Source organism: Kogia breviceps, chromosome 2 (assembly GCF_026419965.1).
Source record: "Kogia breviceps isolate mKogBre1 chromosome 2, mKogBre1 haplotype 1, whole genome shotgun sequence".
NCBI classification, from domain to species: domain Eukaryota; kingdom Metazoa; phylum Chordata; class Mammalia; order Artiodactyla; family Physeteridae; genus Kogia; species Kogia breviceps.
The window spans coordinates 183,760,077-183,771,775 of record NC_081311.1 but is presented as its reverse complement, the minus strand read 5'-3'; the positions used below and the strand labels follow the sequence as shown (position 1 = coordinate 183,771,775).

Sequence of the window (11,699 nt, the reverse complement as noted above, 5' to 3'; positions counted from 1 at the left end):
GACCAAGGGCTGCAGTGCTTCCATCTTGGCCCACGGAAGTGCCAGCCACCGAAGACCACCACTCCTGGCAGAAGCCTCACAGTTTGGCACGTTTATAAAAGATGTCAAACAGGGTGGGGTGGGGGGGAGACAGAAGCATGAGGTGTCCAGGGTGGCATGACCGACACCAGACATGCACCGTGCATTTAAGCCCCTCCCCCAGCCCCCTTCCCTAACCCAGCCCAGAGCAGCACCCGCCCACCCCCATTCCCTGCCACTGCCCTCAGGCTGGTGGCTTGCAGAGGACAGGGGACCAGGGTGAGGGCTGCTGCAGTTTGCCCCTTGAACAAGGACAAGAAGTCTCAGATGAGTCTGGCTGAGAGGTGGAGGCGATGGGGGAGGAAGGTAGACCTCCTCCACTTAGACATGCGGGAGAGTAGCCCGTGGGACCCCAGGAGTGGGAGAGGAGGCAGGGCCACCCTCGGAGAAGCCCTACCGATCAGAAACCTAAGGCAGGGGTCCCAGTGTCCTCTCCAAGCCCCCCCCCCCACGCACGCACACACAGGCGACACACTCACAACCCTGAGCGCACCCCAGCGGGGCTCACACTCGCGTCCCTCGGGAGCCCCTCGGGAGCTTGGGAGGGGGCTCTCCCCTCAGGCCAGGCCGAGCCTGAGATAGGTCCTCCCTTCTGGCGGCCAGGCCATCCCTCTCCAGGGTGGGGAAAGAGACAGCCAAAGGCCACAGGCCCAGGCGGGCTGAGTCATGGCCCAGCGGGCCTCCCCAAGCTGGCAGAGCTGGTGACCGATGAGCGTAGGCGGGCAGGAGCGGAGAGACTGCTATACCCGCATGGGGGGCCCAGAGCAGGCCGTCAGCGGTCCCCGGGACCCGTACTCGTCGTCCGTGTCTGTGGGCCAGGCCATGAAGGAGCTCAGCGAGCTCCCTGTCTGCCGGTCCCGGAAGCTCTGGATGTAGCTCTGTGGGAGAGTAAGCACAGGCGTGAGAGTGCCGCTGCGGACCCCTGCCCTGAAAGCCACCCAGGCAGACATCCTCAGTCTGCACTGTCACAAACCTGAGACGCATCATGGTCTGCTGTCGGCCTAGGACCTCACCACACCCAGAGTCCACAGCACTGAGACGCTACCCCCTACTATACCTCATTAAAACTCACGCTCAGGACACCTCTCCCCCACCCATCAGGCTCCCAGTACAGGGGTTACGATGGGTGGACAAGCGCTAGGCCTTCTAGACAGGGACCAGCCCCTGGGGAAGGCCCAGTCCTGCTTGGACAGAGTCTAAACACTCCCTTCTCCCCACTCGGGGTGCTCACCGGGGAGAGGATGTCTCCGTTGAAGCGTTTGATGGGCACCGGCCTGCGCCGATAAGCAGGGTCAGGGGGCCCTGGCCTTGGAGGAGCCCGGGAGCCTCTAGAGGGAGGCCTTGGGGGTCTCTTCTTACGCCGCTTCTCCTTGCGCTCTTCCTGCTGCCGAATCCTCATGAGCTGCACACGACGGCGCTGCCGGCTGATGACCACTGTGCAGGGGTGGGCAGAGCAGGGTCTCAGAGGCCCGCGTGCCTCATCTCGCCCAAGCCTCCCCGTCCTTCTAACCTGAGGGCGCCAGGCTCCCAGATTCCCCTCATCCGAAACCTCTCCTCCTTTACTTTCCTGGTGGCCCACCTCCCAGATGGGACTTCCCACAGTTCTTTTCTTCCAAAGGTCTTTATGGAAGATTCCTAGGCTCTAGGTGCCTGCTTGCCAGCTGCCACCCCTCTCCGAGTCTGGAGCCCTAGGTGACTCACCGAGACTAACCATCATCACCTCTCGACTGGACAACTAAGCCGCCTCCTCCGTGGTTCCCCTTCTATGCTTGCCTTCCCTGATGCTTTCTACACTCAGCAGCCAGAATGAGCATCCCAAATGCTAAGTTAGATGATACCCTCCCTCCTTTAAACCTCCAGGGGCATCTCTCCACCCATCTAATGAATCCAGAGTCCTCATCACGGCCCACGGTGCCCACACAATCGGCACCCCTCACCCACCACTCCCGCCCGACCTCCTCAGCAGGCCAAGCTCACTCCCCTCGCCCTTGCTTTTCCCTCTTCTCGAGCTCTTTGCATGGCTGGCCCCTTATCCTTCAGGTCTCGGCTTAAATGTCACCTCTTCCAAGTGACCTTCCTTGGCCACCCTGTCTGTATTTCACGTTACTCTGCACGTCTCTTTCGTATCACTCCACACAATGGGATAAATTATCTTGTTAACTTGCGTGTCTAGTGTCTGTCTCCCCCACCCTGAATGCAACCCCATCAGGGCACGGGCCTTTTCTGCTTTGTCTCTGTTGCATCCCCAGTGCCTGGAATGGGCTTGGCGCAGAGCCGCTGCTCCATCTGTTGTTGTGGCAGGGATGGTGGTACTGACGTGCCCGTCCCGGCACTGGAGCCGGTGAGCTCTCTAACTCAGCTGAGGCCTTCTGCAGCCGGTGTGTACAGCTCCTTCCCCCATCCACCGTCGCTCAGACCCACCCCCCCCAAGCACCCATTTCCCTCACGCCCACCCTGGCCTGTGCCTCCTCACCTTCCGTGTGCGAGTCCCGCTCGGCGGTCACCCGCCACTGCACCAGAACGCCCATCAGGCTGAGCAGGGGCCAAAGTGCCAGCAGGGCCCAGCTCCGCCAGCAGAGGGGGGGCACGGGGGCGGCCCGCAGACGCTCCACCGCGTAGCGGCCCAGCAGCAGCAGCTCTGCAAAGTAGTCGGCAGCCGTGGCGATGAGCGCGGCCCCCGTCACGGCGGTGGCCAGGGTGGTGAGCGGGCGGGGCCAGCGCAGCGTGAGCAGGGCGCAGAGCAGGCCGCCCCCCAGCAGCAGCCCCAGGGGGCCCCAAACAGAGCCTGGCTGGTAGTAGGGCGCGGAGCCCAGTAGCGCGGCAGCGGCGAGCAGCAGGCCGAGCAGCAGCCCCACCAGGAAGAGGCCCACGCTGCGCACCAGCATGGCCACCAGCCCGCAGAGCAGCCCGATGCCCAGCGCGATGCCCGCACTCGCCCCGGCACTCAGCTGCGTCTCCAGCACCCGCTCGCGGTAGCACAGCAGGAAGATGACCACCGAGCCAAACAGCAACCCAGTGAGGAAGAGTACTGCCTTGAAGCAGCGGTAACCTGGAAGGGAACAGCGGCTAGTGAGAGACCAAAACGAGGTCACTGGGCTGGAGGTAGGAGGTCAGAGGGGTCAAGGACAAGGAATCCCAGGGGAACCAGAGGCAGGACACTAAGAGCAGAAAATTGGGGGTCATTGGGGTCCTGAGGGCGGCAGTGAAGGGACCACTGGGGTCAAGGACGGTCAGAGAAATAGGTCATCGGGAGTCACTGGGAAAACAGAGAGACAGTCACTGAGATGACTGTTGGATTTTTGAAATAGAGATAGATCACTGGCGTCAAGAGTGACTCAGTAATAGGGTCATTGGGGTCTTTGGGATCATCGAGGTCAGGGAGAGAGGCCACTGGGGTCACCGGTGGATCAGCAGTGGAGTGTCTGGGCTCTTTAGAGAGGGACTGTTCAGAGCGATGAGGTATTTGGAAGTCAGAAAGAACTTGAGAGATGAGGTCACACGGGTTCAGAAAGATGAGGTCTTTTCAGGTCAGGGGAATTGACAGATGTGGAATCACTGAGAGTATGAAATGGTTTCTGAGCGAGGGTGATATTGAAGCCAGAGAAATGGAATCATTGAAATCATGGTGGGGGCAAACAGACAATGGGGTCATAGGGATTCCCCTGTGTTAGGAGTAATCGAGGGAGTCAGAGGGATGGAAGGTAATGAGATAGCTCGGGCGTAGTTAGGGCTCACTGGATCTTACAAGGAGTCATAGGGGGTCAGAGAGGATTATCGGGGGAAATAGTGGTTGTGGTGTTTCAGAAAAATGGAGGTTTTAGGGCCATTAGGTCCATTAAGGGTACCGGGAAGTGTGAGGGACTTGTAGATCCTAAGAAGCTGAGAAGATGGAAGTCAGAGATGGGGGTCAAAGGGTCAGGGAGAGCCAAAGAGAAAGGTCATAAAGAGGAGAGTCCATTCTAAGAACTAGGGGAAGCACTGGAGTCCAGGAGGTTCTGGGGTTGGAAAGAGGAGTAGGGCATGCACAAGGGCTCAAAAAGTCCAAGAGCCCGAGAATGGGAGCCTCCAAGAAGGGTAGGGTGTCAGGGAAGCCCAGGAGAGGGAATGGCAGGCCGCACCGAGCAACTCTAGGGGGAGTGGTTGGAATAGTGGAGGGGGCGAGGCGACACAGCCTCCTTGGAGACCCAGGATGTGTCCTGAGCCCTTAGAGGGTCTCCTCCCCTGCCCACTCTGCAGTTGTTTGGTCCAGAGTCTGCGGGTGGAAGTGGAGGGGCCATCTGGCTCCCATCCTGCCTACTATCCAGCCATTCTAGGGGGAGATGGAAAGGCTGCCGAGCACAAGTCCTGCCCCACTTCTGCTCAGCCTGGAACTCAGACCTCCAAGCCTCCTTTTCACTTCATCCAGCCACCTATAATGCTCTGCCTGGAGGCTTTCCTTGGATGCCCAGCCCATAAAGCTCTCCTTTACCTGAAGTTCTGTACCTCTTGCTGTAGAGTCACTGGGCACTTACTCCACTAGACCATCTGGCACCTTGGTGCAATTATAAAGAGTTGTGCCTTCCTCTAGGCAAAGCAGCCTTGTGCCAAGGTCTAGAGTTCGGCAAGTAGAGCATGGGCTGGATCTCAGCCCCCGCTTGCCTTTCCAACTGAACTCCCTTGTGCATCCTGGACAACTGTCCACAGCAGCCCCAATTACTGGAGGCTGACTTGTACACACATCTCCATGTGTGTGACTCTAATATGTATCATTTAGCTTCCTCTAATATGTATCACGGATGTGAATGTTCCAGAAGTCTCTTCTTCATCAGACAATATGCCCTGTGGTAAGGGACCACGTTAACTCACCCTCCTAAATGTGTTCAATGCCTACCTAGCACAGTGACCTAAACACATCTTCACCACAATAGCTATTATTTATTGAGTGCTTACTAATTCTCACAGCGCCCCTGCCCACCGTGTGAGACAAATATCTTTGTTCCCACTGTTCAGATGAGAAAACTGAGGCTTAGAAAGTTTAATGTGTCCAAGGCATCATAATTGGTAAAGTGCAGAACCAGGTTCAAATTCAAGCATGCCTAACTCAAAACCCTGTGTTCTCTAGGATCTAGAGTCTAAATTATCTACAAACGTGTGGGACGAAAAAAAGAGAAACGAAAGATAGTTCATGGTAGTGGTAAACTTCTAAAGAAGGTTTGGGGTGCCTCAGGCAAATAACTTGAGGAAACAGTGGCGGGCCCGAGTGAGGAATGAGATGGGGTCTCACCGAAGAAGCAGTAGACGACTCCAAACAGACAGCACATGATGCAGACGAGGGCTGGCAGTGCCTGGTACCTGCGCTCCAGGGGCTGTTCGCAGGGTGCACCCCAGAAGGCATCATCTGGCTCGGGGGGCAGCAGCTGGAACCGAAGTGTCGCCGCAGTGCCCGGCATAGTGCTGGGAACAGTAGGGAGTCACCCTCCCACGTCAGCCTGACAGAGAGGAAGTTGGGGTCAAGGAGGAGTTCTGGGTCTCCACCAGGATGAGGGTGAGAATAGGAGTGGAGAACTAGGGAAGGACACAGTGGACAAAGGAGTGGTGCCCACATCACACAGCTCTGGAAGCATCCCTGAAGTAAGGGACAAAAGACAAAGGGGCGGGGGGAAGTGCCTGGCTAGAGGGAGCTGGGATGAAGAAGTTAAGAGGGGGACTGGGTTGGGGGGAGATGAGGGCAGCGTGCTGCCGGTGAGGAGGCAGCCAGGAGACTGGTCTGTGGGCGGCTAAATCTGGGATTGTCCAAGATCTACCTGGGCTGGAGGCGACCTGAGCTTCTGAGCGAAGGAGGCTCTCCGGCCGGGGTTGCCGGGCGCCTGAGGCTCCAGCTGACTGGTGTCCGGTAAAAGTCCGCGGTGAGGAGAAGGGGGCTGCTGGGCCGGAGGGACCGGTCCCTGCGCGGCGGCGACGCCGCTCCGCCTCCAACACCGGCTGGCACTCCAGTCCCGCGACGTCCGGGCACTTAGGCTGGGCCTGGGGAAGGGAAAGGAGCAGGAGCAGGGGCTCGGGCTGCCCCAGAGCCGCGGCCCCATGCCCTGAGCCCGCCCGCGGCCTTTGGTGCTGATGGACAGCTCCGGCCTCTGCTCCTTACGTCACTCAGGGCGCACCATCCAGGCAGGGGCGGGCTGCTTCTGACGTCACACAGGACGCACCAACCACGCCGGGGGGAGGTAGGGGACTCCGCCCCCGACGTCTGCCTCTCCCGCACTGAGGAGGGGGCACTTCCGGGGGTCCTTCCCCTTTAACCTCCCCCTTCTCCTCCCTCTCCGGTAGCCGGAGCCCGAGACCCCACCCCGGGGGCGGGGCTCTCCCAGTGACACGTCGGACAGCGGCGGCCTCGGCTGAGGCTCCCGCGCCCAGCGCCGGGACCCGCGCGGTACCGAGCGGCGGCTGGAGGGCGATCGGAACGAGGCGCAGGGGATTCGGCTCGGGCCGCGGGCTCTGCTCGGAGGGGAGGGAGGGGGCCAGCCCGCTTGGCTTGGGCCCTTCGGATCCGCCTCCTCCCCGGTCCCGCCCCCTCGAAGCCTCCTCTTGCTGCTCTGGGGCTGCTCCAGGGCCGGGGGCCCGCGGTCCGGGCGCCATGCGGGCATCGCTGCTGTTGTCGGTGCTGCGGCCCGCAGGGCCCGTGGCCGTGGGCATCTCCCTGGGCTTCACGCTGAGCCTGCTCAGCGTCACCTGGGTGGAGGAGCCTTGTGGCCCAGGGCCGCCCCAACCCGGAGATTCTGAGCTGCCGCCGCGCGGCAACACCAACGCGGCGCGCCGGCCCAACTCGGTGCAGCCCGGAGCGGAGCGCGAGAGGCCCGGGGCCGGTGCAGGAGCTGGGGAGAACTGGGAGCCGCGTGTCTTGCCCTACCACCCCGCACAGCCTGGCCAGGCCGCCAAAAAGGCCGTCAGGTAGGGATCAGACTCGCCAGTCCCACCCGCTGGGAACCGGCTGGGACGGACGCGCAGTGGAGGCCGCCAGGGGCTGGGTCAGGCCCCGGAAGGAAGGGTCTGACCGGCCAGGAAGTCTTTGGGCCCCGATAATTTCCGACGGCCCTGCTTCCCAGGGAGGTTTGGAGCCCATCTGAGGCCTCTCTGGGCCCCATCCAGGCCCGGGCAGAACTTGCCCGCCTTTGCCCTAAACCTGCTTGACCCCATGGACCCCCCCAAAAAAAAGGTCCTCATAGCTCCCTGGATCGGTGTTAGGTTTAGAGAAATGACTAGTATATAGAGTGGGTGCATAGAGAGAGGGAAAGAGAAAAGAGAGAACTAGGATTACCTGTATCTCTTGTTCCTGGGTGGGCGCCTGGGGGAGGGGGGGCAGAGGTTTGTGGGAAAAGGGTGATGTACCCATTCCATTAATGCCTCTCTGCCTATGAATTGAAATAATTTCTCCGAAGTAACACCGAGTTCAAATTCCAGTTCTGCAACTTACCTTCTGTGTTACGGAAGGTAAGTCACTGGAACCCCTGACCCCCCCCCCCCAAACACATTCACTACATCTCTATGCCGTTTATTCTGTTACATCATTTATGTGATGTATTTGTGGTATAATGGCATATTATTTAGAAATAAGTGTATACATGATGTGTGGAGCACCTATGTGCCAAGCATTTGGCTAAGTGCTTTCAAGAGATACAATCAGCCCCATTTTACAGATTAGGCTACCCAAGGCTCGGATGGGTTTAATAACTTGCTCAAGGACTCATCCACTAAGTAATGAAACAGGGAGTCAGACCCCAAATATATCTCTCATATCTGCATGGATAATGCTGTCTCCCAAAAGCACTATGGTAAGACCGGTATTTCACTTAAATACTCGTGATCCCTGGGGGAGAGTGGTTATTCTATCATAAATGAAACAGGCCCAAAGAGGACATGACCTGCCGGAGCCTGTGTATGCTGCCCTCTACCTGCCCTGTTGTCTTTTTAGTAACCTTGTGCCATCTTCTTCCCCCACCTCCAGGACCCGCTACATCAGCACAGAACTGGGCATCAGGCAGAGGCTGCTCGTGGCGGTGCTGACCTCACAGGCCACGTTGCCCACACTGGGCGTGGCTGTGAACCGCACGCTGGGGCACCGGCTAGAGCGTGTGGTGTTCCTGACAGGCTCGCGGGGCCGCCGGGCACCACCGGGGATGGCCGTGGTGACGCTAGGCGAGGAGCGGCCCATCGGGCACCTGCACCTGGCACTGCGCCATCTGCTGGAGCAGCACGGCAACGACTTTGACTGGTTCTTCCTAGTGCCCGATGCCACCTACACCGAGGCGCACGGACTGGCTCGCCTAGCTGGCCACCTCAGCCTGGCAGCCGCTGCCCACCTCTATCTGGGCCGGCCCCAGGACTTCATCAGTGGAGAGCCCACCCCAGGCCGCTACTGCCACGGTGGCTTTGGGGTGCTGCTGTCACGCACACTGCTGCAGCAGCTGCGCCCCCACCTGGAAGCCTGCCGCAACGACATCGTCAGTGCGCACCCGGATGAGTGGCTGGGCCGCTGCATCCTCGATGCCACCGGGGTGGGCTGCACTGGCGGCCACGAGGTAGGAAGATAAGCCACCCCACTGGTGCCTCCTGTCTGGGCGTGTGCACTTCCCCTTGAGAGGCAGAGGGTGTGGTTGGAGATATGGGCCTGGGTTTCCATGCAGTTCTGTCATCTTCTATCCCTGTGACCTTGGATAAATTACTGAATCTCCTGAGCCTCGGTATCCTCATCCATACCAATGGAAATAATTTTTTCTCAGGGTTTTTATAAGGATTAGAAAAAATAAGGGAGCCTTGCACATAGTAGGTGTTTGGTGTTGGCCAATATTATTTTATTTGAGCCCCTGGACAGCTCTGAGATAGGATGCATGCCCATTTCACAGATGAGCTAGCAGAGGCTTGCTCAAGGTCACACAAGCTCACAACTGGTCAAGGTAGACTGAAGCCCACAGAATTCTGACCCAAAGTCCACAACAGCTCATAGGATGGAGGGATGAGACACAAACTATGGGGTGGGGGTGGGGGGCGACTGTCACCTCATGTTTCCCACTTCCCTTCCTCTGCGCAGGGAGTCCACTATAGCTACCTGGAGCTGAGCCCTGGGGAGCCCGTGCAGGAGGGGGACCCTCGTTTCCGCAGTGCCCTGACAGCTCACCCTGTCCGTGACCCTGTGCACATGTACCAGCTGCACAAGGCTTTTGCCCGAGCTGAACTGGAACGCACGTACCAGGAGATCCAGGAGTTACAGGTATGGTCTGGGCTGGAGGTGGGGGGGTGAGGGCATCCTGAGAGGTCTCAGAGATCCCAGGGAAATACAAAATTAGCACAAGAATCACAGAACAAACCTGCTTCCCAGTCCCTGTCTGCTTCTACCTTTTCTCTGGAGCCTCTCCAGAGACCCCCATTTAACTCTCAGGCTGCCTCCATCTGGGGAAAGAATAAGTGGGGGCCCTGGGTGGGCAGAGGTTGGCAAGGGACTGGGAACCTGTCCTGAGTGGCACCTTCTGCCTGCCCGGCCCCCCAGCTGTGTGCTGGCCCCTGTGGTCTATGCCTCGCTCATGGCCTGTTCCTCCAACCCAGTGGGAGATCCAGAACACCAGCCGTCTGGCAGCGGATGGGGAGCGGGCAGCCACCTGGCCCGTGGGCATTCCAGCACCATCCCGCCCGGCCTCCCGCTTTGAGGTGCTGCGCTGGGACTATTTCACAGAGCAGCATGCTTTCTCCTGCGCTGATGGCTCGCCCCGCTGCCCACTGCGTGGGGCTGACCAGGCTGATGTGGCCGACGTTCTGGGGGCAGCCCTGGAGGAGCTCAACCGCCGGTACCACCCGGCCCTGCGGCTCCAGAAGCAGCAGCTGGTTAATGGCTACCGACGCTTCGATCCTGCCCGGGGTATGGAGTACACGCTGGACTTGCAGCTGGAGGCATTGACCCCCCAGGGTGGCCGCCGGCCCCTCACCCGCCGAGTGCAGCTGCTACGGCCACTGAGTCGCGTGGAGATCTTGCCCGTGCCCTATGTCACCGAGGCCTCGCGTCTCACCGTGTTACTGCCACTGGCTGCAGCCGAGTGTGACCTGGCCCCTGGCTTCCTGGAGGCCTTCGCCGTGGCCGCACTGGAGCCTGGCGATTCTGCGGCAACCCTGACCCTGCTGCTACTGTATGAGCCACGACAGGCCCAGCGGGCGGCCCACGCCGATGTCTTTGCACCTGTCAAGGCCCGTGTGGCAGAGCTGGAGCGGCGTTTCCCCGGTGCCCGGGTGCCCTGGCTCAGCGTGCAGACAGCCACACCCTCACCGCTGCGCCTCATGGATCTGCTCTCCAAGAAGCACCCACTGGACACGCTGTTCCTGCTGGCCGGGCCAGACACGGTGCTCACCCCGGACTTCCTGAACCGCTGCCGCATGCATGCCATCTCTGGCTGGCAAGCCTTCTTTCCCATGCACTTCCAGGCCTTCCACCCGGCCGTGGCCCCACCCCAGGGCCCGGGACCCCCTGAATTAGGCCGAGACACAGGTCGCTTTGATCGCCAGGCGGCCAGCGAGGCTTGCTTCTACAACTCCGACTACGTGGCGGCCCGAGCGCGGCTGGCGGCGGCCTCGGAGCAGGAGGAGGAGCTGCTGGAGAGCCTGGATGTGTATGAGCTGTTCCTGCGCTTCTCCAGCCTGCATGTGCTGCGAGCGGTGGAGCCCGCGCTGCTGCAGCGCTATCGGGCCCAGACGTGCAGCGCGCGGCTTAGCGAGGACCTGTACCACCGCTGCCGCCAGAGTGCGCTCGAGAGCCTCGGCTCCCGCACCCAGCTGGCCATGCTGCTCTTCGAGCAGGAGCAGGGCAACAGCACCTGACCCCGCCCTGCACCCCTGAACCCTGGCAAGGCGGTGCCCCGCCCCGCTCTTCCCCAGCCACCCGGAGCCACCTGCCAGCCTCGCAGGACAGGGCTGGCCGCAGCCTCAGACCCCAGGGCAGCCCGCTGGCCCCCTCTCTCTGGCTTGGGGGACCCTTGGGCTTAGAGCAAGCCCTGGAAGAGTTACCCTTGGAGCCACCCCTTTCTGCCCCAAACCCGTCTCCCTTGCCCTCTTGACGCTGCTGATTCAGGCTGTGGCCTCCGAGTATTTATGCAGTGCAATCTGCCTGACGCCAGCCCCACCTCCTAGGGTCCCCTGGGGGGCTGGGCTGTAGATGAGTTGTTGGAGAAGTGGGGGAGCTGAGAGAGGAGGGGCAGTGTCTCCCTTTCTCTCCTCTGCAGTCCTGATGAAGCTCCCTGCCTTTAATAAACTGGCTGAGTGTGGACTAATGGTTCTTTTTTTTTTTTCTTCTTCTTTTTTTAAATATTTATTTATTTGGCTGTGCTGGGTCTTAGTTGCAGCACATGGTATCTTCATTGTGGCATGCGGGACTTTAGTCGCAGCGTGCTGGCTCTTTTAGTTGTGGCATGTGGGATCTGGTTCCCTGAACAGGCATCGAATCCGGGCCCCCTGCATTGGGAGCACAGTGTGTTAACCACTGGACCACCAGGAAGTCCCGGCTTGTGATTCCTGAGTTTTTGAAAGGCAGGCATGGGGACAGGGAGGGCTTTGAGGATGGAGGCTCCTTGTCCTGGCTGGGGCCTGTATTTCCTTTTTCCAGGGACCAA

The 11,699-nt window shown here is 60.0% G+C and overlaps 2 protein-coding genes across 4 annotated transcripts; one reads left to right on the top strand and one right to left on the bottom strand.

The window, feature by feature from the left end:
• Positions 1-78: 78 nt before the first annotated feature.
• On the bottom strand, positions 79-6,261 carry TMEM198 (transmembrane protein 198). The gene is made up of 5 exons (XM_059055205.2): positions 5,862-6,261; positions 5,342-5,546; positions 2,552-3,127; positions 1,310-1,512; positions 79-956 (listed from the first exon to the last, which is right to left on the bottom strand). Exons 2-5 carry the CDS (start codon positions 5,505-5,507, stop codon positions 819-821), a joined length of 1,083 nt encoding a protein of 360 aa, XP_058911188.1. The 5' UTR covers positions 5,508-5,546; positions 5,862-6,261; the 3' UTR covers positions 79-818.
• A 4-nt stretch (positions 6,262-6,265) lies between these two features.
• On the top strand, positions 6,266-11,360 carry CHPF (chondroitin polymerizing factor). Of its 3 annotated transcripts, XM_059055188.2 has the most exons (5): positions 6,353-7,002; positions 7,513-7,542; positions 8,057-8,630; positions 9,140-9,319; positions 9,652-11,360. In XM_059055188.2, exons 1-5 carry the CDS (start codon positions 6,689-6,691, stop codon positions 10,909-10,911), a joined length of 2,358 nt encoding a protein of 785 aa, XP_058911171.1. In that variant the 5' UTR covers positions 6,353-6,688; the 3' UTR covers positions 10,912-11,360. The 3 variants fall into 3 exon arrangements, with proteins under 3 accessions (XP_058911172.1, XP_066883060.1, XP_058911171.1); XM_059055189.2 differs by lacking the exon at positions 7,513-7,542 and having other exon boundaries at positions 6,266-7,002; XM_067026959.1 differs by lacking the exon at positions 7,513-7,542 and having other exon boundaries at positions 6,304-7,002; positions 8,200-8,630.
• The last annotated feature ends 339 nt before the right edge of the window (positions 11,361-11,699 follow it).

Excerpts from the sequence above, each read along its gene's own strand:
- TMEM198 (XM_059055205.2), bottom strand. The coding sequence starts at position 5,507 with ATGCCGGGCACTGCGGCGACACTTCGGTTCCAGCTGCTGCCCCCCGAG. Across the intron at positions 3,128-5,341 it reads AGTCGTCTACTGCTTCTTCG|GTTACCGCTGCTTCAAGGCA; the intron begins GTGAGACCCCAT and ends GTTCCCTTCCAG. Across the intron at positions 957-1,309 it reads ACGGAGACATCCTCTCCCCG|AGCTACATCCAGAGCTTCCG; the intron begins GTGAGCACCCCG and ends ACTCTCCCACAG.
- CHPF (XM_059055188.2), top strand. The coding sequence starts at position 6,689 with ATGCGGGCATCGCTGCTGTTGTCGGTGCTGCGGCCCGCAGGGCCCGTG. Across the intron at positions 7,003-7,512 it reads GCCGCCAAAAAGGCCGTCAG|TTCTGCAACTTACCTTCTGT; the intron begins GTAGGGATCAGA and ends TTCAAATTCCAG. Across the intron at positions 7,543-8,056 it reads TACCTTCTGTGTTACGGAAG|GACCCGCTACATCAGCACAG; the intron begins GTAAGTCACTGG and ends CCCCACCTCCAG.